At 38.9% G+C, this 27,971-nt stretch overlaps 1 protein-coding gene and 1 long non-coding RNA gene across 2 annotated transcripts; one reads left to right on the top strand and one right to left on the bottom strand.

Moving 5' to 3' along the window:
* Positions 1-2,060: 2,060 nt before the first annotated feature.
* FNTA (farnesyltransferase, CAAX box, alpha) lies at positions 2,061-26,030 on the bottom strand. The gene is made up of 9 exons (XM_053463426.1): positions 25,773-26,030; positions 24,872-24,957; positions 12,721-12,835; positions 12,211-12,315; positions 8,210-8,336; positions 5,796-5,944; positions 4,400-4,462; positions 2,973-3,144; positions 2,061-2,683 (listed from the first exon to the last, which is right to left on the bottom strand). The coding sequence occupies exons 1-9, from the start codon at positions 25,955-25,957 to the stop codon at positions 2,540-2,542; spliced, it is 1,146 nt and encodes a 381-aa protein (XP_053319401.1). The 5' UTR covers positions 25,958-26,030; the 3' UTR covers positions 2,061-2,539.
* Positions 16,968-17,790, top strand: LOC128491227 (uncharacterized). The gene is made up of 2 exons (XR_008354025.1): positions 16,968-17,007; positions 17,622-17,790. It is a non-coding gene; the product is annotated as an uncharacterized LOC128491227 (long non-coding RNA).
* Positions 26,031-27,971: the final 1,941 nt, after the last annotated feature.

Here is a 27,971-nt window from a genome sequence, read left to right as displayed (position 1 = left end):
TCTTTGTGTTTATCCTGTTGTCTTTAATAAAAAGAGTAAGGTCTAAAAAGTATATTTGTTGTTTATTCACACATGATGTAAAAGTAAGATTGTATTTGTTTTGGGTAATATATGCTATAAACTTCTGTAGGTCTTCCACTTTTCCATGAACATAAAACATAGTGTACCTAGACACTGTAATACATGTAAAATATTCTCACTACCGGAATTTAAAATTCTGGGTATTGATCTGGTGACCACACAATGAAGAGGAGATATAAATTCAACTCTGTCTAAAAAAAAGCGTCGGAATGGATTTTTAAATTTCAGACCTACAAAGGGAGGGCTGAACACCGATTTAGATATACTTACTTTTATGGATTGATTATTAACACACATGATTTTTTATGGTATTTAGAATTTTTTAAATAACTTCAATAGACTTTCTAATCAATTTATTTCATTTAATTATTTATTAAATTGGTTATTATATGGAGAGCCTGGAACTCTGTACATCCCTGCTAGACTATCTTATATATTCCCATAAAATGGATTTTTCGGGTATCTATAATAATACTGCATTTTATTTAAATTATTATCCTAGGACCAATAAATTTATATTTAATATATATTTATCTAGTTTAAATTAATTTAATTATTTTTAAAACATGGCTATTAGCCTAGAACTAATAAATAAATGTATTTATAAATTTATATTTTTTATATACATATTTATCTAGTTTAAATTAATTAAATAATTTTTTAAACATGGTTATTAAATCCAGTTTTGAAATACATTCAATAAAGAAACACCAATTATAAAGAATATCAATACATCTCTTTTTTCTGTATCCTTTTTAAAATTGAAAATATTTTTGTATCTCTCAAATTATAAATCAAAACAAACAATATATATATATTGCAGATATACAGTTATGTCTCTTCCCTTAATACGGCAATATCCTATCTTTTGGAAAATAGAATACTATATATCAGCCTTATCTCTGTACTATATGTACAGATTTTTTCTCTCTACCCCTATTCTATTTTTCCTCTATACGTCTCACGAAATTAACATATATCCTCCCACAAAAGACCCCTGACATATGCATTCTTTCCCCCCTAAAAATGCTCTTGAAACGAGCATTATCAAAAGCCTCACAGATGTCCTTATCTGAAAGCCACCACGATGATCGGAACGTTAACAGTGGCGAGGGGGAAGATGGTGCACGCCCCTCGGGAGGAGTCTGGAATACGCTGAGGACTATAGCGTCGACACCGATAGGACTTATAAATAGACTCTTAATCACCACGGACATTACAAAACGTACTGCGGATTAAAAACGCGATTCTACAATTTTCTCCTGAAGAAGCCGAAACGCGTTGAGGATTACCTGATAGGAGCAGTTTTGGGATTTTTTTCCCTTCATCCCCAGACTTTGAGTTGAAGTGCCTTGCTATCTCTACAATCCTATAAGTGCATTCTGACTTTCTTTTAACACTACAGGAAGATACTGCACCATTGGCCTTTTCGCTTTTATTCAATTTTAGATAAATATAAGAAATAAAGAACATTTTAAAAGGTAAAAACACAGTCTGGTCCTTAAGGGGTTAAAATAGACCATGGAAGTGGCGTCAAAAGGGGTTGAAATATATAGCTCCACCCTCTTGCAATGTGATTTTTTTCAACACCACCAATTTCACTTTATATGGACTGTGTGACAGAGCAACATGGACATTAGGAGAGAGGCTTGTCTGTCAGACAGGCCGACATTACAGTAAGTAATAAAGTATTAGTTACACAACAGTATCACACTATAATGTAGTGCAGAAGCATATTGTGCGCACAAAGTGTTGGCTCTGGGAAAATGTTTTGCACAAGAGAAATTTTCTGCATTCACCACCAAGAAAAATTAGAGGGAACATTGGCCTGGAACCGTTGTCTTTTTAGCATCCAATGTGCATTACTGTAATAATGGTGCTTTCTATGTATAACCAGCTTTGCCAACAGAGCCTTTTGAACAATTTTAGTAGCAGAGCCTCATTACTAAATTATGTTAAACACTATACACAAGTTTTAAATTTTATCAAGGCATTACTCAGACATAGTAAAACTATTACATTGTTCAACAGTTTATTTACAGTAGGTAGTTTTTGGCCATTTAGGCATTACCCGATAACCAGGCAATGCTTAAATAGATGTTTCTGGATTTTAATGCTTATACAAGGTATTTGTACCGAGAATGTTGGGTAATCAGTGCATTAATAGATATATTCACAGCCTGTACTAAGGAGTTATCATGGGCTTCTTTCTAAGTTTCCAAATTCTGTTCTCAGTAAGGTGTAATCCTTTACACAAGTATTTGCCAGGTCTTAACTAATTAATTGAGCATTCTATGCAAAATCCAGTCGACTAAAGAGGCTGTCTGTGTTTACAGTTATGGTTTGAGCAAGCGTTTAAGAGACAGAGCTTACATTTATACTAAGAACCAGTAGCACTTAATCCTGTTTGTTACTTTATCTAATAGTTGGTACATAGAATTTAAATCTATTCAAAGCGTTAAGGTTGAATGGCTTCATCATTATGCGGTTGAGGCTCTTTGTCATCAGCACTTGTGCCGTATTTGAGCTTTAAAGACCCCCCAATGTACCGCCAGTACTCCTTCCTTATAGTGTCTTTTTCCTTTGCAAGCAGTTCACAGAGCTAAACAAACAAAAAAAAAAACAGAAGAGGTAATTCATTATTAGTACAATTAAAGCTGCCATTGTAGAGCATGACCATAATTCTCATATTAAACAGAGTAGTCATGTTTGTTTTTCCTTGATTAACTTAATCGTTGCCAGATTTATAGATAGTACATACCCTGGATATGCTTTGTGTGCGAGATGGGCAAAGTAAACAGACAGCTAAATCAATCAAGGTCAAAACTAAGGCAAGACCACGTGTATATTTGGATTAAATCTGAGCTGAGAGTCAGTAATAAAATGCTAACCTCTACTGCCTGATTAAGGATGTCATCAACATTCTGACATTTCTTCTCCAGCATGTCATCATAGAGGTCTACAAGAAACGCATAAAGGAAAGGAGAACTGTGGGTCTGCTGTAAGTCACGCATATGCTCCAAAATGTTTGGGTATTCAGACATCCCTCGATCTTGTAGAATGCTGTAGAAGAAAAAGGACATCTTGACTTTGCAATACAAAAAAACCCCTGAAAGGCATGGATAACTATTCTTTTGAAATTTGTAGGTCACAAACTTTTGTACTGCAGAGAGTGAAGTTTGGTCACTCATTCATAGAAGAGCTGTCCAATTTTGTGCTAGATTGATAAAAACGGGGCTTAAACAGACCAGCCGATGTGTGTAAAAACAAAGGTCTTAGATTACATAAGTAGTGAAGATTGTCTGCTAGGTTGAGCACAAAAGATCCAAAAAAGTTGGCAGCTACAGAAAGATATATGTTTTTTTCAAATGCTCCAAAGACTTCTTAAAAAGATGTTTTTTTTCTATAAACCTTAATGAGTCTTCAACATAATTACCGTATTGGCCCGAATATAGGCCGCACTTTTTTCCCCCCACTGCAGTCCCGGGCGCCGGGCAGGCAGCGGGGTTAGGATACAGACCCCCGCAGCGGTGCAGGGGACCTGCATCCTACTGTCTGATACGCTCAGACAGCCTCCCGTGCCAGCACTTCCCACGGGGGGGAGTACCGGCACGGGAGGTTGTCTGAGCGCATCGCACAGACGTTCACCGGCAGCGGCGATGCGCCGTTGCCGGTGAACGTGCGCACGATGCATTCTAACCCCCCCGACTTACCAGGGCAGACTCCCGGGTGTCTTGCAGGGCTGAGTGCCGGCACCGGGAGTTGTATACACGATGTGCATAGATGTCCCCCTCCGGCCCCGTAAGACACCCGGGAGTCTGCTCTGGTAAGTCGGGGGGGGGGGGGGACAGAGTGGCAGCATATCGCGGGGAGGACAGAGTGGCAGCGTATCTTACACATCCATGCTATCACACACACACACTCATTCACAAACATTTAAATACTCATTCATTCCATTAGTCACACATACTTCACACACACTCAAACCCCCCTGAACTGCAGATCTCCCACTCGCAGACTTCTGCAGGGGACCGGCTGTGCGAGCAACTTCTCTGGCCCCGCACCCAGAGGAAGGAGGGGGAGGCAGAATTATGTGACACTCTGCTAGCTTCCTGCTGCTAATAGAAGAGAGACTGCTCGGGACGAAAGCACCGGTAAGCAGCCTGGCCCCAGCAGACGTTTTTTTGAGGTCTAATTAGAAGACTACCTCGATTATAAGACGAGGGGTATTTTTCCAGAGCATTTGCTCTGAAAAAAACCTCGTCTTATAATCGAGCAAATACGGTATTTTTAGTGTATTGCACTATTCAATTCTTACCCACGGAGATAGTTCCACACACTTTCATTATGAGGAGCTACTTTGATCATTTCCAAGGCATACCTGGCAACACAAAATAAAATGTATTTAGTGTATTTAAGCATTAGGAAGAATGTGCTGAATAGTCACTGTTTTGTGGAAACAATTATACTAATATCAAACAAATAGGGTATCCTTAATAATGAGCAATGTATTTAGATTTGTGCTCCGGAAACCTTGAAGACGCTCTAAGACCCGCCCAAGGCCGAATTGACCCTTTCCTTTAGAACCCTATGTATGCCATTTGTACCATGCTTTGGTTTAACCCCTTATTGACAAGACTGTTTCTTGGGATAAAGTCTCAACATTTTTCAGCGTTGCTGTAGTTTTCTTCTGTCATTTTGTGCACCCACACACATTATGTATGGTTTTTGTTTTTCAGGACATACACCGTTATTTTTATCATATCTAATTTGCTATAAAAAAATAAATGATAAAATATGGTGATTTGTTAGAAAACAAAAATGTTTTCACTTTTATTTGAAAAATCTTGCTAAATAGATTCTACTATTTGCCCTGAGTTTAGAATAAAAACAATGTTTTCATGTTTTTTTTCTGCAAGTTATTGGGCAATAATTACAAGTGGTGTTTTGCTATTTCAAAACCATTTTTCCCCAAATATGGTAATTCTGCCTCATGTGGTATTTGTTACATCTTTAAAGCCGTATTTTAACCCCTTAAATGCACTAATTTTATCACCAGCCTTTGTCTAAATTTGGGGTAGTAATTTGTTTTTATTATTTATCACACAAATTGTACTTCAGGTGCGAATTTACCCCAATGTGTGTTCAGCAACACCTTTTGATTACAGTCTGTGCCTACACCCTATCATTAAAGTTGGCCACTCCAGTTTACCATTTTTCTTTTTAATAAAACATTCCTTGGGTATCTGAAAAGCTTTTATTTTAACTCTTCCAAAAATCTTGACATTGAAAGATACAGCGCTAATTTTAGCACTTGCTCATAATAAACTATTTTATTCTTTTTGGACTTTATTTTTTTTACATTTTTTGCTGAAACTGGATGGTTCCTCTGATGGCAGTTGATCACCTCTTGAACTCTTTTAAACCGGGCATCCGTCACCATAGGGACGATGACATGGGGCAGACAAGGCCCCTGATGCTAATCTCGGTGTTGCTGAATCCCTCGATATTGAAGCATTATAGCAACACCATTTCTCCTCTGCACTGATCACACTGTGATCAACACGCAGGGCTCGTTAGCCTTGCACTACTGTTTGCAATGCATGTGATAATCCAGTTGGGGGAGCAACCGGAGAGGCCAGCAATGTCTAGACAATGCCTATGCCCTATCGGACATTCCTTATGTTCCAACACTTATCAGGTATATGACTTACTGGACTTCTCTTTCTAGTATCTGTGGATCACTATACCCAGACGTATTAGAGATGACAAAGTATCTTTGGTTCCAGGCAGAGTTATTTCGGAAATCTCTGGCAAGTAGCAAATCCACATACGGTAGTTCACTGTCCCACAAGTTAAACTCCTGCAGTACATAAATGCATAGATGAAACACTGAGAAAACTGGCAATACCCTATAGCAAATTTATGTAGGGCTGCAACTAACGATTATTTTAATAATCGATTAGTTGGCCGATTATTTTTTCGATTAATCGGATAAAAAAAATGAATGTAAATTTTTCATTTATTTAAAATAATTTACTAAACAAATGATGTTAAATACAAACAGCAGAATAAAAAAACTTTGATAAAATGCATTTCTTGTCTTTATTTCCCAACCAGCCCCCCAATATATGCACATTTGAGCCCAGGCTTGCTACGCTGCCTCCCAGACATGCCATGCTGCCCCCCCACATATGCCACGCTGCCTACCACACATGCCACTCCACGCTGCCTCCCACATATACCACTCCACGCTGCCTCCCACATCTGCCACTCCACGCTGCCTCCCACATCTGCCACTCCACGCTGCCTCCCACATCTGCCACGCCACGCTGCCTCCCACATCTGCCACGCCACGCTGCCTCCCACATCTGCCACGCCACGCTGCCTCCCACATCTGCCACGCCACGCTGCCTCCCACATCTGCCACGCCACTCTACCCCACATGCCACTGTGCCTGATACGCCTTATACCCCCTGAAACACCACTCCATCCTCCCCAGACATGCCACCCTGCCCTCCCCACATATGCCACGCCATGCTGCCTCCCACATCTGCCACTCCACAATGCCTCCCACATATGCCACGCTGCCTCCCACATCTGCCACTCCACGCTGCCTCCCACATCTGCCACTCCACGCTGCCTCCCACATCTGCCACTGTGCCTGTGCCTTATATCCCCTGATACCCCACTCCATCCTCCCCAGACATGCCACCCTGCCTCCCAGACATGCCACTTCTCTACCCCCAGATATGCCACTCTACCCCCAGATATGCCTTATACACCCTGATACACCACTCCGTCCTCCCCAGACATGCCACACTGCCCTCCCCACATATGCCTTATATACTGTATATGCCTTATACCCCCAGATATGTCACTTCACTGCCCCCAGGATTTAGATTCCCCTAAATTAACCCTAAACTCCCCATTAACCATAACTGCCCCTAAATTAACCCTTAACACCCCCTTAACCACAGCATCCCCTAAATTAACCCTAAAGACCCCATCAACCATAGCATCCCCTAAATTAACCCTAAACACACCATTAACCACAACTGCCTCAAATTAACCCCAAACACCCCATTAACCACAGCTGCTCCTAAATTAACCCTAAACACCCTATTAACATAACTGCCCCTAAATTAACCCTAAACACCCAATTAACCATAACTGCCCCTAAATTAACCCTAAACACCCCACTAACCATAACTGCCCCTAAATTAACCCCCACCTCCCCTAACTTTCAGTAGCCCAAATATATATATATATATATATATATTACATACATATATACAGATATATATATATATATATATATATATATATATATATATATATATATATATATACACACACATACACATTATATATATATATACACACATACACATACACACATATATATATATATATATATATGTACATATACTTACAGTTAGATGAGTGTCACAGCCATGTGGTTCTGGCCTGGAGAAGGAAGGGGCGGGGCCAGTTGTCACAGTGATTACAGGGAGGGGGAGTAAGTAGGAGCTGCTGCTGTGAGACGGTGAGTCAGACTAAACGGATTATATAATGAGGGGGATTTTTCAGAGCGTTTGCTCTGAAAAAACCCTCATTTTATAATCGATAATAATCGATTCAACTAATCGATAATGAAATTCGTTGCCAACGAATTTCATTATCGATTATTATCGATTAGTTGTTGCAGCCCTAAATTTATGAAAAAAAAGAATATTGGTTAAGTAACACGGGTCTGCCAATGTGCAGAAAACCTGCTCAGGTAGGTGTCATGATTAACTCATGGGATATAGTGGATGCATGGAAGGGTAATCCAGCAGAGGTGGTTTGTTTCTTTATGTAAGCATTGAATGGGTTAATCCGATGTTGATTTTAATCAGTTTCGATTGGAAAAATCCAACAATATCTGTGGCTGGCTGGTCCACAATGCAGTTTTGTTCTTTGTCATAGACTGCACTTTGTGAATATGTTTGGCAGCTGCTGGAGACCTGCAACCCTGGCTACACACCTCAGGAGGCCTGTTCGCTCATTCAGCATCAACATTACTGAACCACAGAGAAAAAGGATTAAAGACAGTGTTTGATATAAATGCAGGTTAAGGAGATACCTGAATAACCCACTGTCTATGTTGCCATGCATGATAATTCTTTGTATCCTGGTTTAATATCTCAGCAACAAACTCCATCTCTTGAGAGGGATTCTTCAATAGTTCCACAAGCACTCTTCTATGATGCCTAGAATAAAATCAGAACCTATTTAAAAAATGTTTTTTTTTTTTTTTTTAAATGTTAACATTCCAAAAAGTAATGCAACACTGCAAGCACTAAAGTAGGAACCAAAATACACTTGTCTTGAAATGTCATACTACATCTTGATATTATGCTGAATAAAATTTTGGAGCTTGAGCTACCTATTCAGGACAGCATGACCTCTGGGTAGCACCTCCTCAGGTGAATGCAGATGATAAAGGTAACCCCTCACAAGAGCTCTCCAGTCTTTTCTCCCCCCTGTCCTCTCAGCTCTGTGTCTGTCACACATACATCTTCAAGTTGGTTAATAAAAACAACAGGGGATTTGCTACTGTAGTTTTGTTTCTCAATGCTTACGCTGAGGGCAAGGGAAGGTCACCGGCATAGCAACATCTCAAGGATCCTAAAGTGGAGCCTGGAAGCTTTTAAAATAGCTTTTTGCTGCAGAAATTTATTTACTCGGGAGTACGGGTGTAACAAAGGTTAAACGCCAACCAGACTTCTGGTGCGTTAGGTCACTTTCCCCGCAGGGCACCAGCCACCGACCACCAACCCGTCACACCAAAACTCCCAGTGTAAAACACGCTGCCACCACCAAGAACTTTAAAACCAACGATATATACACAATCCTCAAACTGATATCTATATAGTTAACTGCTTAGTAATGTGACATACATATGCATATAAAAAGACAGACATAAATAGTACAAGTACTTAAACAATGTAAAATAAAAAGGGCTAAAACAAAAAGTATCATACCGTTACTTGGAGCCTTGATGTTATCTCTTAGATGGTAAAACAGACTCTCATATTATCAATTGCCCACCTCCCCTCCACCACCCCCACGTTGTTACCTGAGCAAGGGGATGAGGGGTTCAGAACTACGGCCTTCTGAAGGCAGGGTCATATCTGCTCAACTTAGGTCTGGGATCACAAAATATGTGATACAACGTGTGCCAAGCTTGGCATAATTATGACATCAGCATCACCATAATTCTCTGGTCCTAGTGATCATTTTCTCCTTATCTATCTTCCTTACCTATCTTCTCCTTATCTCTCTCCATCTCTCATGTCCCGGATCACCAGCTGCTTGTCTGCTATTTCTTCATGGATGTCACAACACTACCTGAAACTTAATCTTTCTAAAACGGAACTCATTATCTTCCCTCCCTCCATCTACACTCCACTACCTGAATTCTCTATCACCATTAACAACACAACTATCTCTCCTACTAACCAGGCCCGATGCCTTGGGGTCATCCTTGACTCAAACCTCTCCTTCATCCCTCACATTCAGTCCCTCGCCAGATCCTGCCGCCTGCACCTAAAAAACATCTCTCGTATCCGCCCATTCCTCACCCAAGAATCCACAAAAACTCTGGTTCATTCACTTATCATTTCCCGTCTTGACTACTGCAACACTCTTCTGGTTGGCATTCCACTGTCTCGACTCTCTCTCCTCTACAGTCTATTCTAAATGCCGCTGCTAGGCTCCTCTTCTGCTTCCCCCCTCTGTGAAACCCTCCACTGGCTCCCGATTACCTTTAGAATTAAATTTAAGATCCTGGTACTGACATAAGGCCATCCACAATACTGCTCCTCCGTACATTTCTGACCTCATTATCAAATACTCTCCTACTCGATCCCTACGTTCCTCCCATGGGCTAAGGCTCTCCACCTCACTCGTCACCTCTTCCTTTTGAATTTATGTATTGTATTAAGCGATGCGTAAACTGTTGGCGCTATACAAATAAAAGACAATAATAATAATAATAATTTTCATACAAAACTCCACACCTGTATCAGCCTGCACAAGTACACGTTCGCTTAACACTTGTTACGGTCAAGCCTGCATGGCGTGTTTAGTCTCCCTGAAACCAGCACATCACAGGCATAAGGATGCAATGTATGATGAGGCCCAATATAGGGCTGCAACAACGAATCTATAAAATAGATCATGAAAAATCAATGATTTTCATTATCGATTAGTTGAATCGATTTATAAAATATAGATAGGAAGCAGGTATTCCTTCTCTTCGAATGCCTCAATGAGCAGCCGTTTCCCAGTGTTAGTAGGCATCCTGTTATGTGCTCTATTAGAAACTTTGGGGACAACTGGGGCAGTTTAGTCGTTCCTGGGTTCTTTTAAATATAAAAAATTCCTTTGAATACCCAGAGAAAGAAGGCCATCACTCAAAAGGTATTATTCCTGTTCCCCTACAAGAACAGGGTTCAGGCTCTGTGCCCCTCTTTCCATGATAAGAAAACCCTCAGAAAAGCGGTGCCCAATCGATCTATATGCTCTCAACAGGTTGTTCCAGATTTATCAATTCAAGATGGGGTCCTTCTTCAACATCAGACCAGGACCCTAGCTAGCCTCTATAGATTAAGGGACGTTTGCTTTCTCATCCTAACAGATTCCCGATATTCGCATACAGGTGGTCTTCGCCTGCAATTTTGAGCCATACTGTTTGACCACAATACAACCCCAATGACCTTTTTGAGGGTCTGGACAAGGTCCTAATTGTAACTGCAAACCACCTCTCTAGTCCCATCACAATCAAGCGCTGAACCCTCATGCACTTTAGATGGCTCAAACTGGGAGAAGAGTTAGCTTTTGTGACTCAGTCAATGGACTTCCCGGGTACCAAATTTAGCTCCACAAGGGGTGTTCATCGAGGTCTCACGTTTCAGTCAAGATATCCGAGATAGCTCTCAGAATAGTCCTACTTCACTTCCAGCCTTATCGTCAGGAATATGGATGTGAAAATATACAACCAGGTTGGTAGCAGCATACCTGAATCATTAATGAGGCACCAGGAGCCATCTTTTCATGAAGGAACTGACTGATCAGGAAATGGGTGCACCACTATAGAGAATCTCTTGTTGCCACTTACATACCAAGGGAAGAGAATGTGGTGGTGTTTTTTCCCCAAAAGACACAGTAAACAACCACAGGTGGGGTAAACCCTAGAGAGGCCACAGTCACGGCTTCTGGCAACTTTCAAAGTTTGCATCAAGAAAATTTACCCACAAGTTACAGGGCAGCAGTCCTGAGGAAGATCAGAGCAGAGAAAACAGTTACAGCTAACCCTTCCATTTTTAGAGTTATAGCTAACTCTTCAGATAACTCAGGAGTCATGGAGCCCTGGGGATTTCTTCTTTCTGATCTGTATTTCAGGGTCCAGACCTGACCCAGATTCACAGATAACCTTCAGGTCATCAAAGGAGGAGTGGAGATCTTTGACTAACAATGGCTTTGTTTAGGACTGGCTGGCGCTAAAATGGTTAAATCAAACGTGTTAAAATGCCCCTAGTAAAATACTTTAGGATGTCAACTTTCAAAAAATATATACTTTTGTTTAGCAGTTTTTAGTTTTCTGGCAGCTATTGGGGATTCTAACCCCGTAACTGCCAAAATAAATGAAAATACCAGGCATATGTGGCGTTTGCAAAAACAGGAGAAAAACACTTGCACTTTGTTATATGTAGTTTTTATAGGTGAACTGAAAACATTTCCTTTATTTCCTAATTTTCCCCAGATTTTTTGATACTAAATGATGGTGTGTGTGTATCTATATATACATATATGTGTACACATATACATACACAATTATTTCAAAAGAAAGCCCTATTTGTGCTGAAAAAAAACAACGGGGGGGTGAACTAAATTAGTTAGTGGGCAATCAGAGTTAAAAAAAGTAATAGCAAAAGCACTGCCGTGATCATTTTTTGCTAACATGGTAAAAAAAAAGTCTTATATTTATGCAATTTGCAATACTTCTTGTGGTTCTTGTCCATTTATTTCTTCCATTGATAGCTAAGAAAAATACTTTTTAATGATGCATCATTTTCTTACCACACTTGGTAATTCTTTGGTTGGTCCTCAATGATTGCACTGATGTAATTCATTTCTTTGTTCAGATCCTTCTGTAACGCGTGTAAGAGGACTCTACGATAATGCCTATTTTAACATTAAGGGGAAAAAAGGGATTATGTTAGAAGGATGCACAGCAGCTATTGTGTAGCTACACTGCCCCATTTCATTTAAATAAATAAAAAAAGTAAAAAAAAACTGGAATGGCACTAAAAAGGGGAAGTCACACTTTTCTCAGGCATCCAAATTTGTGTCACTGATGCAATTTTTCAATAGAAAAAAAATGGCCCTTATTTACTTTATGTGGGGCTGTTACCCATCTGCTGGCAAGTGGCACCAATGGGTCTACTACACAAGGACAGACACTTGGACCAGAAAATATTTATTAAATCTTCATATAACAAACTGGAAACTTCTGTTAAAGATTAAAATGAAAATTCTATCGAAAAGGGGGGGAGGTGGGATTTTTTTTTTTTTTTTTTTTTTACTCACCATACAGTGTAGTTTGCAGCATTCAGCTCAATGGCATCAGTTGTCAGGTTGAAAGCTCTTTCACTCTTTTCATTCTTCTGAAGTACAGCCCGGAAGTAGTCATATACATCTCTAACTGGAGGGGAAAAAAAAATATTTATTTGCATTACCTATGACAAGTACAAATAGCTTTGGTAGCTCCCGATCCTGAGAAGGATCAGCCAGCCACTCATGAAAATTAGAGCTGGTTTACAAGGTACTAAAGGGGATTGGGTAAACGTCAAGTCTCGTTGCCCTGCTGAATGATCGCACCACAAAAGAGTGTTCATTAATCCATTCAATGCTGCGATTGCATTAGACAAGATTTTGGCGTTGAACGAATTCATGTTGCATGACTGATCTCATGGAGGCTTGTGCTTCTATGAAGCACCAACATTGATATAGTTAAAAACAAAAAACACAACTCACACGTGATAGTGCTTATATTTTGTTTTTATTTTTCACAGTATTAATTTTGTTTTCTAATTCCTTAACCATTGAAATGCTAAGCACGTCGCGGAAAAAACGTGATGTGCCTGAAACGTCATGGCATTAAACTAGCTGAGATTGCGTTCTTCACTTAAGCAGTGTTGCTGTAATCCCTCGATGTCAAGGCATTTTGCAACAAACAGCAGCAGCAGGGGCATCGTCCGCCATATACCGTATGGCAGAGGACGTCTGATTTAAAAGTAGCTGTACTGCATAACCCACACACAAAAAAAAAAAAATCATCCTCTGAAGCATCACAATCCAGAGATCACTATGCTTGATGCAAGGTGTTGGCTGAAGGGCAGCAAAGCACATGGTCACTGCACAAATTCCCAGAAAAAACACACACTCTACAATAGTGTGCGTGTTGTAGGAGTAACTCTACAGCAATGCCCATGGTTTGGGAATGTGATGTGCAACAAGCTCATATAGGTGTGATGGTCAGGCATCCACATGTAGTGTGGTTACTAGTAACTTCCAAAAACATATGTACAAATGTCCTGCTCTGAATTCTACAACTCAGATGCATCACTTACCTACGGGACATACTAAAACGAATGACAAAATGGAATGCCCATAGACTTTAATGGGGAGGAATGCCCATAGACTATAATGGAGAGGAATGCCCATAGACTTTAATGGAAGGGAAAAGAATCATTGATTTTGAAATAAAAGCTTAAGAAATAGCATTTAGATCTTTGGCACACATACTCCCCTAGCACACATGTGATCTTAAACTCAGATTACGTTGGATTATAGCTGTTTTCTATGGAATGACAGGGGAATGACAGTATTGATGGAATGCCCATAGGATATAATGGGAGAAAAATCAAACCTGTTTTTCAGACAAAACCCTCTGAAATATCATATAGATCTTTGGCACATATACTCCTCTAGTACAGAGACAGGATCTAAAACTCATATTATGTGGGATTATAGCTGTTTTCTATGGAATGACAGGAGAATGACAGTTTTGAGTGAATGCCCATAGGATATAATGGGAGAAAAATTAAACTTGTTTTTTTAGAGAAAACCCTCTGACATATAATTTAGATCTTTGTCATGTATACTCCTCTAGTACAGTTATAGGTTCCAAACCTCATATTAAGTGGAATTATAGCTGTGTTCTATGGAATGACAGGTGAATGACGGTATTGATGGAATGCCCATAGGATATAATGGGAGAAAAATCAAACTTGTTTTTTAGAGAAAACCCTCTGACATATCATATAGATCTTTGTCATGTATACTCCCCTAGTACAGTTATAAGTTCCAAACCTCATATTAAGTGGAATTATAGCTGTTTTCTATGGAATGACAGGTGAACGACAGTATTGATGGAATGCCCATAGGATATAATGGGAGAAAAATCAAACCTTTTTTTCAGACAAAACCCTCTGAAAAATCATATAGATCTTTGGCACATATACCCTCCTAGTACAGATACATGATCTAAAACTCATATTAAGTGGGATTATATCTGTATTCTATGGAATGACAGGTGAATGACAGTATTGATGGAATGCCCATAGGATATAATGGGAGAAAAATTAAACCTGTTTTTCAGACAAAACCCTCTGAAATATCATATAGATCTTTGGCACATATATTCCTCTAGTACAGAGACAGGATCTAAAACTCATATTATGTGGGATTATAGCTGTTTTCTATGGAATGACAGGTGAATGACAGTTTTGAGGGAATGCCCATAGGATATAATGGGAGAAAAATCAAACTTGTTTTTTAGAGCAAACCCTCTGACATATCATATAGATCTTTGTCATGTATACTCCCCTGGTACAGTTATATGTTCCAAACCTCATATTAAGTGGAATTATAGCTGTATTCTATGGAATGACAGGTGAATGGCAGTATTGATGGAATGCCCATAGGATATAATGGGAGAAAAATCAAACCTGTTTTTCAGACAAAACCCTCTGAAATATCATATCGATCTTTGGCACATATACTCCCCTAGTACAGAGACAGGATCTAAAACTCATATTATGTGGGATTACAGCTGTTTTCTATGGAATGACAGGTGAATGACAGTTTTGAGTGAATGCCCTTAGGATATAATGGGATAAAAATTAACCTGGTCATTAACGGGTTAATCATAGCCTTCAATAAATGTTACCAATTTAATTATGTATTATGCTGGGCTAATTTGGAAATGTTTTAACAGCCGAATAAAACTAGTTTGGTCCAGCTTAACACATGTCTAAATCAGCATATTGAAATATCCAGCTGTATTCAGAGGCTTAAATTAATCTATCTCAGCTCATTGAATACCATAGACCAGGGGTGTCCAAGTTTTTTCTGCAGTGGGCCACTTCATCAGAATTGTATACGTGCGCGGGCCGCACTCATTTTTCACTGTGACAAAAAATATGGCCTTTAATAAAATATGCAGATTAAAATAAAGTAAATAACACAAAACCTTTACTCTTCCTCTCACTGATTTCTGGGCCTAGAAAGTTTTGCGACTACAAATTCAGGATTCCCTAGATTTATTCTAGGGATGAACTAAAATGAAAATTCTGGACCAAAACATTCAGGGTTCACTTAGCCAAAACCGAAAATGACCCCCACCTTTAAAAATAATAATAGAAACTCACATTTTTAATAAAAGTAGGTAACACACAATTGGACAAAATTAGCAATATGACTTGGCAACCAGTAAATGCTGGCAACCCAGGCAACCAGTAAATGCTGGTACCTAGGCATGATGGGACTGTGCTCGCTGTGATTGCTGTTAGCAATCACACTCCTATCATGCCAAGTCAGCCAGTACATGCTGGTACAGGGTGGCTGTAAGTGATGTGCAGACCCCATACTGCTGGCAGCATCACTACACAAGGGGGGCAGCTAGCTAGGTTTCAGCATGTACTGGCTGACTTGGCATGATAGGAGTGTGATTGCTAACAGTAATCACAGTCCCATCATGCCTAGGTTCCAGCACTTACACATCCATCCAGTAAATACTGGAACCTAGGCATTATGGGACTGTGATTGCTGTTAGCAATCACACTCCTATCATGCCAAGTCAGCCAGTACATGCTGGTACAGGGTGGCTGTAAGTGCAGACCCCATACTGCTGGCAGCATCAACACACAAGGGGGGCAGCTGGCCAGGTTTCAGCATGTACTGGCTGACTTGGCATGATAGGTGTGTGATTGCTAACAGCAATCACAGTCCCATCATGCCTAGGTTCCAGCACTTACACATCCATGCTATCACACACACACACACACACTCATTTATTCATATAATCATTCATTCACAGATTCATTCCCTCAATCACACACACATTCAAACACCCTCCCCACCTCCTTACCTGCAAGCCAGCTCCTCGATGCCGCTTACAGACTTCAGCAGGGGGCGCGGCCTCCCTCTGCCTTCTCTGCTAAAGCACAGAGGAAGTAGGATGTCACGTGAACTCCGCTTCCTCTGTGTGCAGTCCAGAAGACCCTCCCACAAGTAAGTAGTAGGGCTTGAGGTGCGGCTCGCGTAAGATCGGTTGCCCTGGCTGCCGATCTTACGCGGGCCGCACCTCGAGGTCTCGCGGGCCGCATGTTGGACGCCCCTGCCATAGACAGAACTACAACCTATTTAGTCAAAAAAACAATAACTGATTTATCTCACATAATTGGATAGAACCCACTATCTCAGTTTATTTTAATTAATAAATATCACTTTAAGCCTCATTATAACATTTAAACCATTTATCTAATTTACTAGGGCAATGTTTACTTTATTCGAAGTTGCTTCCTATTGCCTGTAAGTATGAGATGGTTTACTTTAGTTAGTGGTGAGAAATGCAGAATTTGCTTTTGCAGCTCAGTTATACTGGCCACATAGTCATATAGCCATAATTGAGTTTGTTATTTCCATCAAATCCTTGGGCCAACTGCCTAAACACTCAACGCCAAAGAAGGATGGGCATGAAATGAATGAACTTGTTGCATGGGATGACTTAACCCCCTGGAACCTGCCACCAACAGATTCAGATAACAAATTGCTAGAAACAGTAAAAGAACAGACTTTGAAAACACTGGATCCCGGACAATGGCTTTGTGATGAAGCTATTGAAAAAGCCATAAGCAACATCGTCTGCCAGAGAAATCTTACAGAAAAGATTTTGATGTGCCCCACCTACATTTACCAAAGTTTGGTGCGAGGAAGAGCAGACATTTTCTACAGCTTCTTGGGGGAAAATGTCGCCTTAAACAAAGACATTTTGTTGGTTCCTTTTAACACGGATTCCTGGGGCTCTGGACAGCACTGGTGCCTTGGTGTAGTCCTTTTTAATACCAGGGAGGTGATAGTCATAGATTCCATGAAGGAAAAAGAAAGAGCAACAGAAAATTGTGACATATTATTGTCTATTGCAGCTGCTTGTTACCAACTGGCAAACTTATGTTTTATCAGAGAAGAGTGGAAGGCATACTTGTGTGAGGACTCAATTCAACAAAATAACAGTTTTATCAACTTGATAAAGACCTCATTGTAAGGTTGAAACGTTGTTGCTGTCTTCCTTTAATAAATCTGCCTGAGCTGGAACCCTTGAGTGCCTGGGGCCTTTATTTATTTTGATCTACTGGGGAGCTGGCCCTTCCTGGCACAGTTAAGCACCAGAGTTCCTTTGGTGTGCGTGCAGATTCCTCATTCTGGTGACCAACATATTACAAGTGTCACCAGTGTTCAAAATGACAAAAATCTTTATGATATGTCAGATGGATTTCTCTGAAAAACAAGTTTGATTTTCCTCCCATTGTATCCTATGGGCATTCCATCAATACCGTCATTCACCTGTCATTCCATAGAAAACAGCTATAATCCCACATGATATGAGTTTTAGATCCTGTCTCTGTACTAGGGGAGTATATGTGTCAAATATATATATGATATTTCAGAGTGTTTTGTCTGAAAAACAGGTTAGATTTTTCTCCCATTATATCCTATGGGCATTCCATCAATACTGCCATTCACCTGTCATTCCATAGAACACAGATATAATTCCACTTAATATGAGGTTTAGAACCTATAACTGTACTAGGGGAGTATATGTGCCAAAGATCTATATGATATGTCAGAGGGTTTTTGTCTGAAAAACAGGTTTGATTTTTCTCCCATTATATTCTATGGGCATTCCATCAATACTGTCATTCACCTGTCATTCCATAGAAAACAGCTATAATTCCACTTAATATGAGGTTTGGAACCTATAACTGTACTAGGGGAGTATACATGACAAAGATCTATATGATATGTCAGAGGGTTTTCTCTAAAAAACAAGTTTGATTTTTCTCCCATTATATCCTATGGGCATTCCATCAATACTGCCATTCAACTGTCATTCCATAGAAAACAGCTATAATTCTACTTAATATGAGTTTTAGATCATGTCTCTGTACTAGAGGAGTATGTGTGCCAAAGATCTATATGATATTTCAGAGGGTTTTGTCTGAAAAACAGGTTTGATTTTTCTCCCATTATATCCTATGGGCATTCCATCAATACTGTCATTCACCTGTCATTCCATAGAAAACAGCTATAATTCCACTTAATATGAGGTTTGGAACCTATAACTGTACTAGGGGAGTATACATGACAAAGATCTATATGATATGTCAGAGGGTTTTCTCTAAAAAACAAGTTTAATTTTTATCCCATTATATCCTATGGACATTCACTCAAAACTGTCATTCACCTGTCATTCCATAGAAAACAGCTATAATCCCACATAATATGAGTTTTAGATCCTGTCTCTGTACTAGGGGAGTATATGTGCCAAAGATCGATATGATATTTCAGAGGGTTTTGTCTGAAAAACAGGTTTGATTTTTCTCCCATTATATCCTATGGGCATTCCATCAATACTGTCATTCACCTGTCATTCCATAGAAAACAGCTATAATCCCACATAATATGAGTTTTAGATCATGTCTCTGTACTAGGGGAGTATACATGACAAAGATCTATATGATATGTCAGAGGGTTTTCTCTAAAAAAACAAGTTTCATTTTTCTCTCATTATATCCTATGGGCATTCCATCAATACTGTCATTCACCTGTCATTCCATAGAAAACAGCTATAATTCCACTTAATATGAAGTTTAGAACCTATACCTGTACTAGAGGAGTATATGTGCCAAAGATCGATATGATATTTCAGAGGGTTTTGTCAGAAAAACATGTTTGATTTTTTACCCATTATATCCTATGGGCATTCCATCACTACTGTCATTCACCTGTCATTCCATAGAAAACAGCTATAATCCCACATAATATGAGTTTTAGATCCTGTCTCTGTACTAGAGGAGTATACATGACAAAGATCTACATGATATGTCTGAGGGTTTTGTCTGAAAAACAGGTTTGATTTTTCTCCCATTATATCCTATGGGCATTCCATCAATACTGCCATTCACCTGTCATTCCATTGAACACAGATATAATTCCACTTAATATGAGGTTTGGAACCTATAACTGTACTAGGGGAGTATACATGACAAAGATCAATATTATATGTCAGAGGGTTTTCTCTAAAAAACAAGTTTAATTTTTCTCCCATTATATCCTATGGGCATTCACTCAAAACTGTCATTCACCTGTCATTCCATAGAAAACAGCTATAATTCCACATAATATGAGTTTTAGATCCTGTCTCTGTACTAGAGGAGTATATGTGCCAAAGATCTATATGATATTTCAGAGGGTTTTGTCTGAAAAACAGGTTTGATTTTTCTCCCATTATATCCTATGGGCATTCCATCAATACTGTCATTCACCTGTCATTCCATAGAAAACAGCTATAATTCCACTTAATATGAGGTTTGGAACTTATAACTGTACTAGGGGAGTATACATAACAAAGATCTATATGATATGTCAGAGGGTTTTCTCTAAAAAACAAGTTTGATTTTTCTCCCATTATATCCTATGGGCATTCCATCAATACCGTCATTCACCTGTCATTACATAGAACACAGCTATAATTCCACATAATATGAGTTTTAGATCCTGTCTCTGTACTAGGGGAGTATACATGACAAAGATCTATATGATATGTCAGAGGGTTTTCTCTAAAAAACAAGTTTCATTTTTCTCCAATTATATCCTATGGGCATTCCATCAATACTGCCATTCACCTGTCATTCCATAGAACACAGCTATAATCCCACATAATATGAGTTTTAGATCCTGTCTCTGTACTAGAGGAGTATGTGTGCCAAAGATCTATATGATATTTCAGAGGGTTTTGTCTTAAAAACAGGTTTGATTTTTCTCCCATTATATCCTATGGGCATTCCATCAATACTGTCATTCACCTGTCATTCCATAGAAAACAGCTATAATTCCACTTAATATGAGGTTTGGAACCTATAACTGTACTAGAGGAGTATACATGACAAAGATCTAAATTATATGTCAGAGGGTTTTCTCTAAAAAACAAGTTTAATTTTTATCCCATTATATCCTATGGGCATTCACTCAAAACTGTCATTCACCTGTCATTCCATAGAAAACAGCTATAATCCCACATAATATGAGTTTTAGATCCTGTCTCTGTACTAGAGGAGTATGTGTGCCAAAGATCTATATGATATTTCAGAGGGTTTTGTCTGAAAAACAAGTTTGATTTTTCTCCCATCATATCCTATGGGCATTCCATCAATACTGTCATTCACCTGTCATTCCATAGAAAACAGATATAAACCCACTTAATATGAGTTTTAGATCATGTATCTGTACTAGGAGGGTATATGTGCCAAAGATCTATATGATTTTTCAGAGGGTTTTGTCTGAAAAAAAGGTTTGATTTTTCTCCCATTATATCCTATGGGCATTCCATCAATACTGTCATTCACCTGTCATTCCATAGAACACAGCTATAATTCCACTTAATATGAGGTTTGGAACTTATAACTGTACTAGGGGAGTATACATGACAAAGATCTATATGATATGTCAGAGGGTTTTCTCTAAAAAACAAGTTTGATTTTTTTCCCATTATATCCTATGGGCATTCCATCAATACTGCCATTCACCTGTCATTCCATAGAACACAGCTATAATTCCACTTAATATGAGGTTTGGAACCTATAACTGTACTAGGGGAGTATACATGACAAAGATCTATATGATATGTCAGAGGGTTTTCTCTAAAAAAACAAGTTTAATTTTTCTCCCATTATATCCTATGGGCATTCCCTCAAAACTGTCATTCTCCTGTCATTCCATAGAAAACAGCTATAATCCCAAATAATATGAGTTTTAGATCCTGTCTCTGTACTAAGGGAGTATATGTGCCAAAGATCTATATGATATTTCAGAGGGTTTTGTCTGAAAAACAGGTTTGATTTTTCTCCCATGATATCCTATGGGCATTCCATCAATACTGCCATTCACCTGTCATTCCATAGAACACAGCTATAATTCCACTTAATATGAGGTTTAGAACCTATACCTGTACTAGAGGAGTATGTGTGCCAAAGATCTATATGATATTTCAGAGGGTTTTGTCTGAAAAACAGGTTTGATTTTTCTCCCATTATATCCTATGGGCATTCCATCAATACTGTCATTCACCTGTCATTCCATAGAAAACAGATATAAACCCACTTAATATGAGTTTTAGATCATGTATCTGTACTAGGAGGGTATATGTGCCAAAGATCTATATGATTTTTCAGAGGGTTTTGTCTGAAAAAAAGGTTTGATTTTTCTCCCATTATATCCTATGGGCATTCCATCAATACTGTCATTCACCTGTCATTCCATAGAACACAGCTATAATTCCACTTAATATGAGGTTTAGAACCTATACCTGTACTAGAGGAGTATGTGTGCCAAAGATCTATATGATATTTCAGAGGGTTTTGTCTGAAAAACAGGTTTGATTTTTCTCCCATTATATCCTATGGGCATTCCATCAATACTGTCATTCACCTGTCATTCCATAGAAAACAGATATAAACCCACTTAATATGAGTTTTAGATCATGTATCTGTACTAGGAGGGTATATGTGCCAAAGATCTATATGATTTTTCAGAGGGTTTTGTCTGAAAAAAAGGTTTGATTTTTCTCCCATTATATCCTATGGGCATTCCATCAATACTGTCATTCACCTGTCATTCCATAGAACACAGCTATAATTCCACTTAATATGAGGTTTGGAACTTATAACTGTACTAGGGGAGTATACATGACAAAGATCTATATGATATGTCAGAGGGTTTTCTCTAAAAAACAAGTTTGATTTTTTTCCCATTATATCCTATGGGCATTCCATCAATACTGCCATTCACCTGTCATTCCATAGAACACAGCTATAATTCCACTTAATATGAGGTTTGGAACCTATAACTGTACTAGGGGAGTATACATGACAAAGATCTATATGATATGTCAGAGGGTTTTCTCTAAAAAAACAAGTTTAATTTTTCTCCCATTATATCCTATGGGCATTCCCTCAAAACTGTCATTCTCCTGTCATTCCATAGAAAACAGCTATAATCCCAAATAATATGAGTTTTAGATCCTGTCTCTGTACTAAGGGAGTATATGTGCCAAAGATCTATATGATATTTCAGAGGGTTTTGTCTGAAAAACAGGTTTGATTTTTCTCCCATGATATCCTATGGGCATTCCATCAATACTGCCATTCACCTGTCATTCCATAGAACACAGCTATAATTCCACTTAATATGAGGTTTAGAACCTATACCTGTACTAGAGGAGTATGTGTGCCAAAGATCTATATGATATTTCAGAGGGTTTTGTCTGAAAAACAGGTTTGATTTTTCTCCCATTATATCCTATGGGCATTCCATCAATACTGTCATTCACCTGTCATTCCATAGAAAACAGATATAAACCCACTTAATATGAGTTTTAGATCATGTATCTGTACTAGGAGGGTATATGTGCCAAAGATCTATATGATTTTTCAGAGGGTTTTGTCTGAAAAAAAGGTTTGATTTTTCTCCCATTATATCCTATGGGCATTCCATCAATACTGTCATTCACCTGTCATTCCATAGAACACAGCTATAATTCCACTTAATATGAGGTTTAGAACCTATACCTGTACTAGAGGAGTATGTGTGCCAAAGATCTATATGATATTTCAGAGGGTTTTGTCTGAAAAACAGGTTTGATTTTTCTCCCATTATATCCTATGGGCATTCCATCAATACTGTCATTCACCTGTCATTCCATAGAAAACAGATATAAACCCACTTAATATGAGTTTTAGATCATGTATCTGTACTAGGAGGGTATATGTGCCAAAGATCTATATGATTTTTCAGAGGGTTTTGTCTGAAAAAAAGGTTTGATTTTTCTCCCATTATATCCTATGGGCATTCCATCAATACTGTCATTCACCTGTCATTCCATAGAACACAGCTATAATTCCACTTAATATGAGGTTTGGAACTTATAACTGTACTAGGGGAGTATACATGACAAAGATCTATATGATATGTCAGAGGGTTTTCTCTAAAAAAACAGGTTTGATTTTTCTCCCATTATATCCTATGGGCATTCCGTCAAAACTGTCATTCTCCTGTCATTCCATAGAAAACAGCTATAATCCCAAATAATATGAGTTTTAGATCCTGTCTCTGTACTAAGGGAGTATATGTGCCAAAGATCTATATGATATTTCAGAGGGTTTTGTCTGAAAAACAGGTTTGATTTTCTCCCATTATATCCTATGGGCATTCCATCAATACTGCCATTCACCTGTCATTCCATAGAACACAGCTATAATTCCACTTAATATGAGGTTTAGAACCTATACCTGTACTAGAGGAGTATGTGTGCCAAATATCTATATGATATTTCAGAGGGTTTTGTCTGAAAAACAGGTTTGATTTTTCTCCCATTATATCCTATGGGCATTCCATCAATACCGTCATTCACCTGTCATTCCATAGAAAACAGCTATAATCCCACATAATATGAGTTTTAGATCATTTATCTGTACTAGGAGAGTATATGTGCCAGAGATCTATATGATAGTTTAGAGGGTTTTGTCTGAAAAACAGGTTTGATTTTTCTCCTATTATATCCTATGGGCATTCCATCAATACTGTCATTCACCTGTCATTCCATAGAAAACAGCTATAATCCCACTTAATATGAGTTTTAGATCATTTATCTGTACTAGGAGAGTATATGTGCCAAAGATCTATATGATTTTTCACAGGGTTTTGTCTGAAAAAAAAGGTTTGATTTTTCTCCCATTATATCCTATGGGCATTCCCTCAAAACTGTCATTCACCTGTCATTCCATAGAAAACAGCTATAATCCAACGTAATCTGAGTTTTAGATCACATGTGTGTGCTAGGGGAGTATGTGTGCCAAAGATCTAAATGCTATTTCTTAAGCTTTTATTTCAAAATCAATGATTCTTTTCCCTTCCATTAAAGTCTATGGGCATTCCTCCCCATTATAGTCTATGGGCATTCCTCCCCATTAAAGTCTATGGGCATTCCATTTTGTCATTCGTTTTAGTATGTCCCCTTACCTACTGCAGCTGTACTATAATTCAATCCAACCATGTAAGCCGTAATATAGCAAATAATTCACTGAAATATCAAACAAGGTTTAATTGGAATACAACTTACACTTTTCACTGTATGCAATCTGAACGACTGGGTTAGGTCCATCATCTTGTGGCAATGGGATCACATCTGCCCATTCTTTCCTGTCCCTTTAAATATCCAGAGAACAATTGATGTATCTTGTTATAGCCTTGTTTGGTTTTGAAATTCCTACCTATAATTCACAACAGCCTCAATCAGTAGTTAAGGATGAGTGCTTTCCAGCAATGTCCCTGCTTTAAATACCGCCAGATATGTACAGTTTAGCATTTAACCTATACATTGAAGTTCACATAAATATAACTTTAAAAAGCTATTTTTAAAAAAGTTACACTTTTGTTTTTTTGTGCGTATTTATATTTGGTATCCATATTGCACAGTGCTGTATAAAACTTTATATTATGATAAATGAAAAATAATTAAAATTACACACATGATGTAGAAAAGCATATCATGACTGCCACTGGATGCAGTGCAGTAATCAGTGCTTTGATAAAGATGTTTTAACAATGTGCCACTTGAGAGTTGAATTAGCATATAGGCATATAATGTTATTCCTGTCACCGATGCATCATGTCTCAGAACCAAATGAATATTAATACTAGCTAACTTTGCTATTTTTAAGCATTTACGACAGAACTGTATTAAAGTTGCTAAATAAAAAAAAAACTAGAGATTGACGTCCATAACAAATTATATTAGGTGGCATGTTGAAAATTTATTGAATCTGACACGGGCCAGAGTTTTAACGAAGGAACTCAAACATTAAGTTTCTGTGCATCTTTACAAATTCATATATTGAAGGTTAGGTAGTCTTTTTGAGAAGATAAATATATACCTGCTCGGAGTTACACGTGCAAAACTGAAATACGAAACGAAAGGGCCTTACTACAAGTGTGCAGTGCCTTTGGTAAAATATTACTACCTGTAGAATACGTAACGATAATTATCCGAATAGGCTCCAAATTCCACCTCGGAATCCCGAACTCCTTCCATCTCCTTTCCATCGACCATCTTGGAATCTACCTCTGGTTCCTCTTGAACATCAGCCGCTTCCTTTACTCCAAAATCCCCCTCTTCGTCTGCTCCCCGGGATGATTGCAATGACATTTCGATGAAGAATCACAAAATAAATTCGTCGGGAAATGCGAGAGTAACACAGGAAGCGGAAGCAAATAATTCGACCTAAGACGTCAACTAATAATACCACTTCCAATAGGTTGCTGATCACATGCTCGTATACACCGGTCTCTAAGCGGTTCGCATCTTATGCATTGTGGAAATTACTTGCGTACTTGTGTCCACTGGAGTCAAGCTATAAGACACTTTCAAATCAGTGGTGATGCCATCAGACACGTTTTCTTTAGATTAGCAAAGGGTGCATTAGACCTGGAAACGTGATAATAATCATATAATGTTACAATTCTGAGTGGATTTTGCAGAGTTCTCACACAAATATATCTCCATACAAAATTAGATACATTTATTAAACAAATTAAAGGTAAATTATCCGCTCATATCTAGCAAATTACCTTTTATAACATTTCTGCGTATATTACAAAATTCCACCATTGGACCAATACATTGACACTGCACATATCTCCCCCCTATATAATATCTTACAATATGGTGCATTTTTACTGTGGAAATTTAAAGCTATAGCGCCACAAATATCAGCCCAGTAGACAGCAACCAGCATTTTTCAACATTCTACATGGGTTAAAAAAAAATCCCCCCATTGGACCAATACAGTTAAACTGCACATATGTCAAACACCCACCCCTCCTCCCTCTATTATTTCTGAGAATATGGTGCATTTTTTGTGTGGAAATTTAAAGATACAGTGCCCGAAATATCAGCTCAATACATAGCAAATTAGATTTTTCAACAGTCTACAGGGGGTTAAAAAAAATTCCCCCATTGAACCAATACAGTTACACTGTAGATATCACACACACCCCACTATTATTTTGAGAATATGGTGCATTTTTACTGTGGAAATTTAAAGCTATAGCACCCCAAATATCAGCCCAGTAGACAGCAACCGGCATTTTTCAACATTCTACATGGGGTTAAAAAAAATCCCCCATTGGACCAATGCAGTTACACTGCAAATATCTCAAACACACCACCCTCTATGATTTCTGAGATTATGGTGCATTTTTACTGTGGAAATTTAAAGCTATAGCTCCCCAAATATCAGCCCAGTAGACAGCAACTGGCATTTTTCAACATTTCCCAAACCCACAAAAAGGAAGACGGTACCAGCCATTTTTCAGAAAAAGACTCCCAACTCCGAGCTTCCCGCTCTCTCCCTCATGGAGCCCACAGGCCCAACTGCCGCCAAAACTACAGTACCATGCACGAGACGAGATGTCGACGAACTGAAGGATCTGGTCCTCTCCATGAAACAGGATCTCATGGACCATATTCATAATGAACTCCTCGAACTGACGCGGGACGTGGCCGAGATAGGTTTCCGGACCGATGTCCTAGAACGCACTCAATCCACCATACAACATGACCAACGTCAAAAGTGTGGACAGCAGCGGAGGTTGCATACTCGCGTACCTTCTCACTGCCGGGGAAGCTGAGCCGGTCGGAGAGATCAGAAGCAAGACAGGGACCCCAGCGGCACTGTGTCATCCCAAAGCCATCGGCGGATCCGGTAATTTTCTGGAGGAGGCGGGCCTAGTGGGGTCACACAGCGTCATTCCATAATCCTGTGGGAGTTGCAGTAAGCGTCTGCTGAGGCATCGCAGTGAGTGAAGTGCCTTAGTTGCTTGAGTGCGTGTCTTGGTTTGGAAGTATGTCTGAGTGGGTATATTAGTATCTGGGTATCTAAGTGTCAGAGTGGGAAGGTAAGTGTCAGAGTGGGAAGGTAAGTGTCAGAGTGGGTAAGTAGGGGGAGCTATATCTTTAAATTTCCACAGTGAAATGACACCATATTGTAAAATATTATAAAGGGGGGTATATGTGATACTACTGTACCTTTTCACCCCCCGACTGCTAACGACGGCATAGTGCCGTCGCTAGCAGTCCCGGTCAGGTGCTAACGATGGCACCATGCCGTCGCTAGCACTGCCCTACCTTGATGGAGGTCTGTGGACCTCCCTCACCACCT

This window comes from Spea bombifrons, chromosome 1 (genome assembly GCF_027358695.1).
Source record: "Spea bombifrons isolate aSpeBom1 chromosome 1, aSpeBom1.2.pri, whole genome shotgun sequence".
In the NCBI taxonomy this organism is placed as follows: domain Eukaryota; kingdom Metazoa; phylum Chordata; class Amphibia; order Anura; family Pelobatidae; genus Spea; species Spea bombifrons.
This window is presented reverse-complemented; position numbering and strand designations above follow the sequence as displayed.

What these genes read in the sequence shown, in the direction of transcription:
- FNTA (XM_053463426.1), bottom strand. Translation starts at nt 25,957, where the DNA reads ATGTCATTGCAATCATCCCGGGGAGCAGACGAAGAGGGGGATTTTGGA. An exon ending in CCAAAGAATTACCAAGTGTG is followed by an intron (nt 8,337 to 12,210) that starts GTAAGAAAATGA and finishes ATTTTATTCTAG; the next exon opens with GCATCATAGAAGAGTGCTTG. An exon ending in ATACTAGAAAGAGAAGTCCA is followed by an intron (nt 4,463 to 5,795) that starts GTAAGTCATATA and finishes TTGTGTTGCCAG; the next exon opens with GTATGCCTTGGAAATGATCA.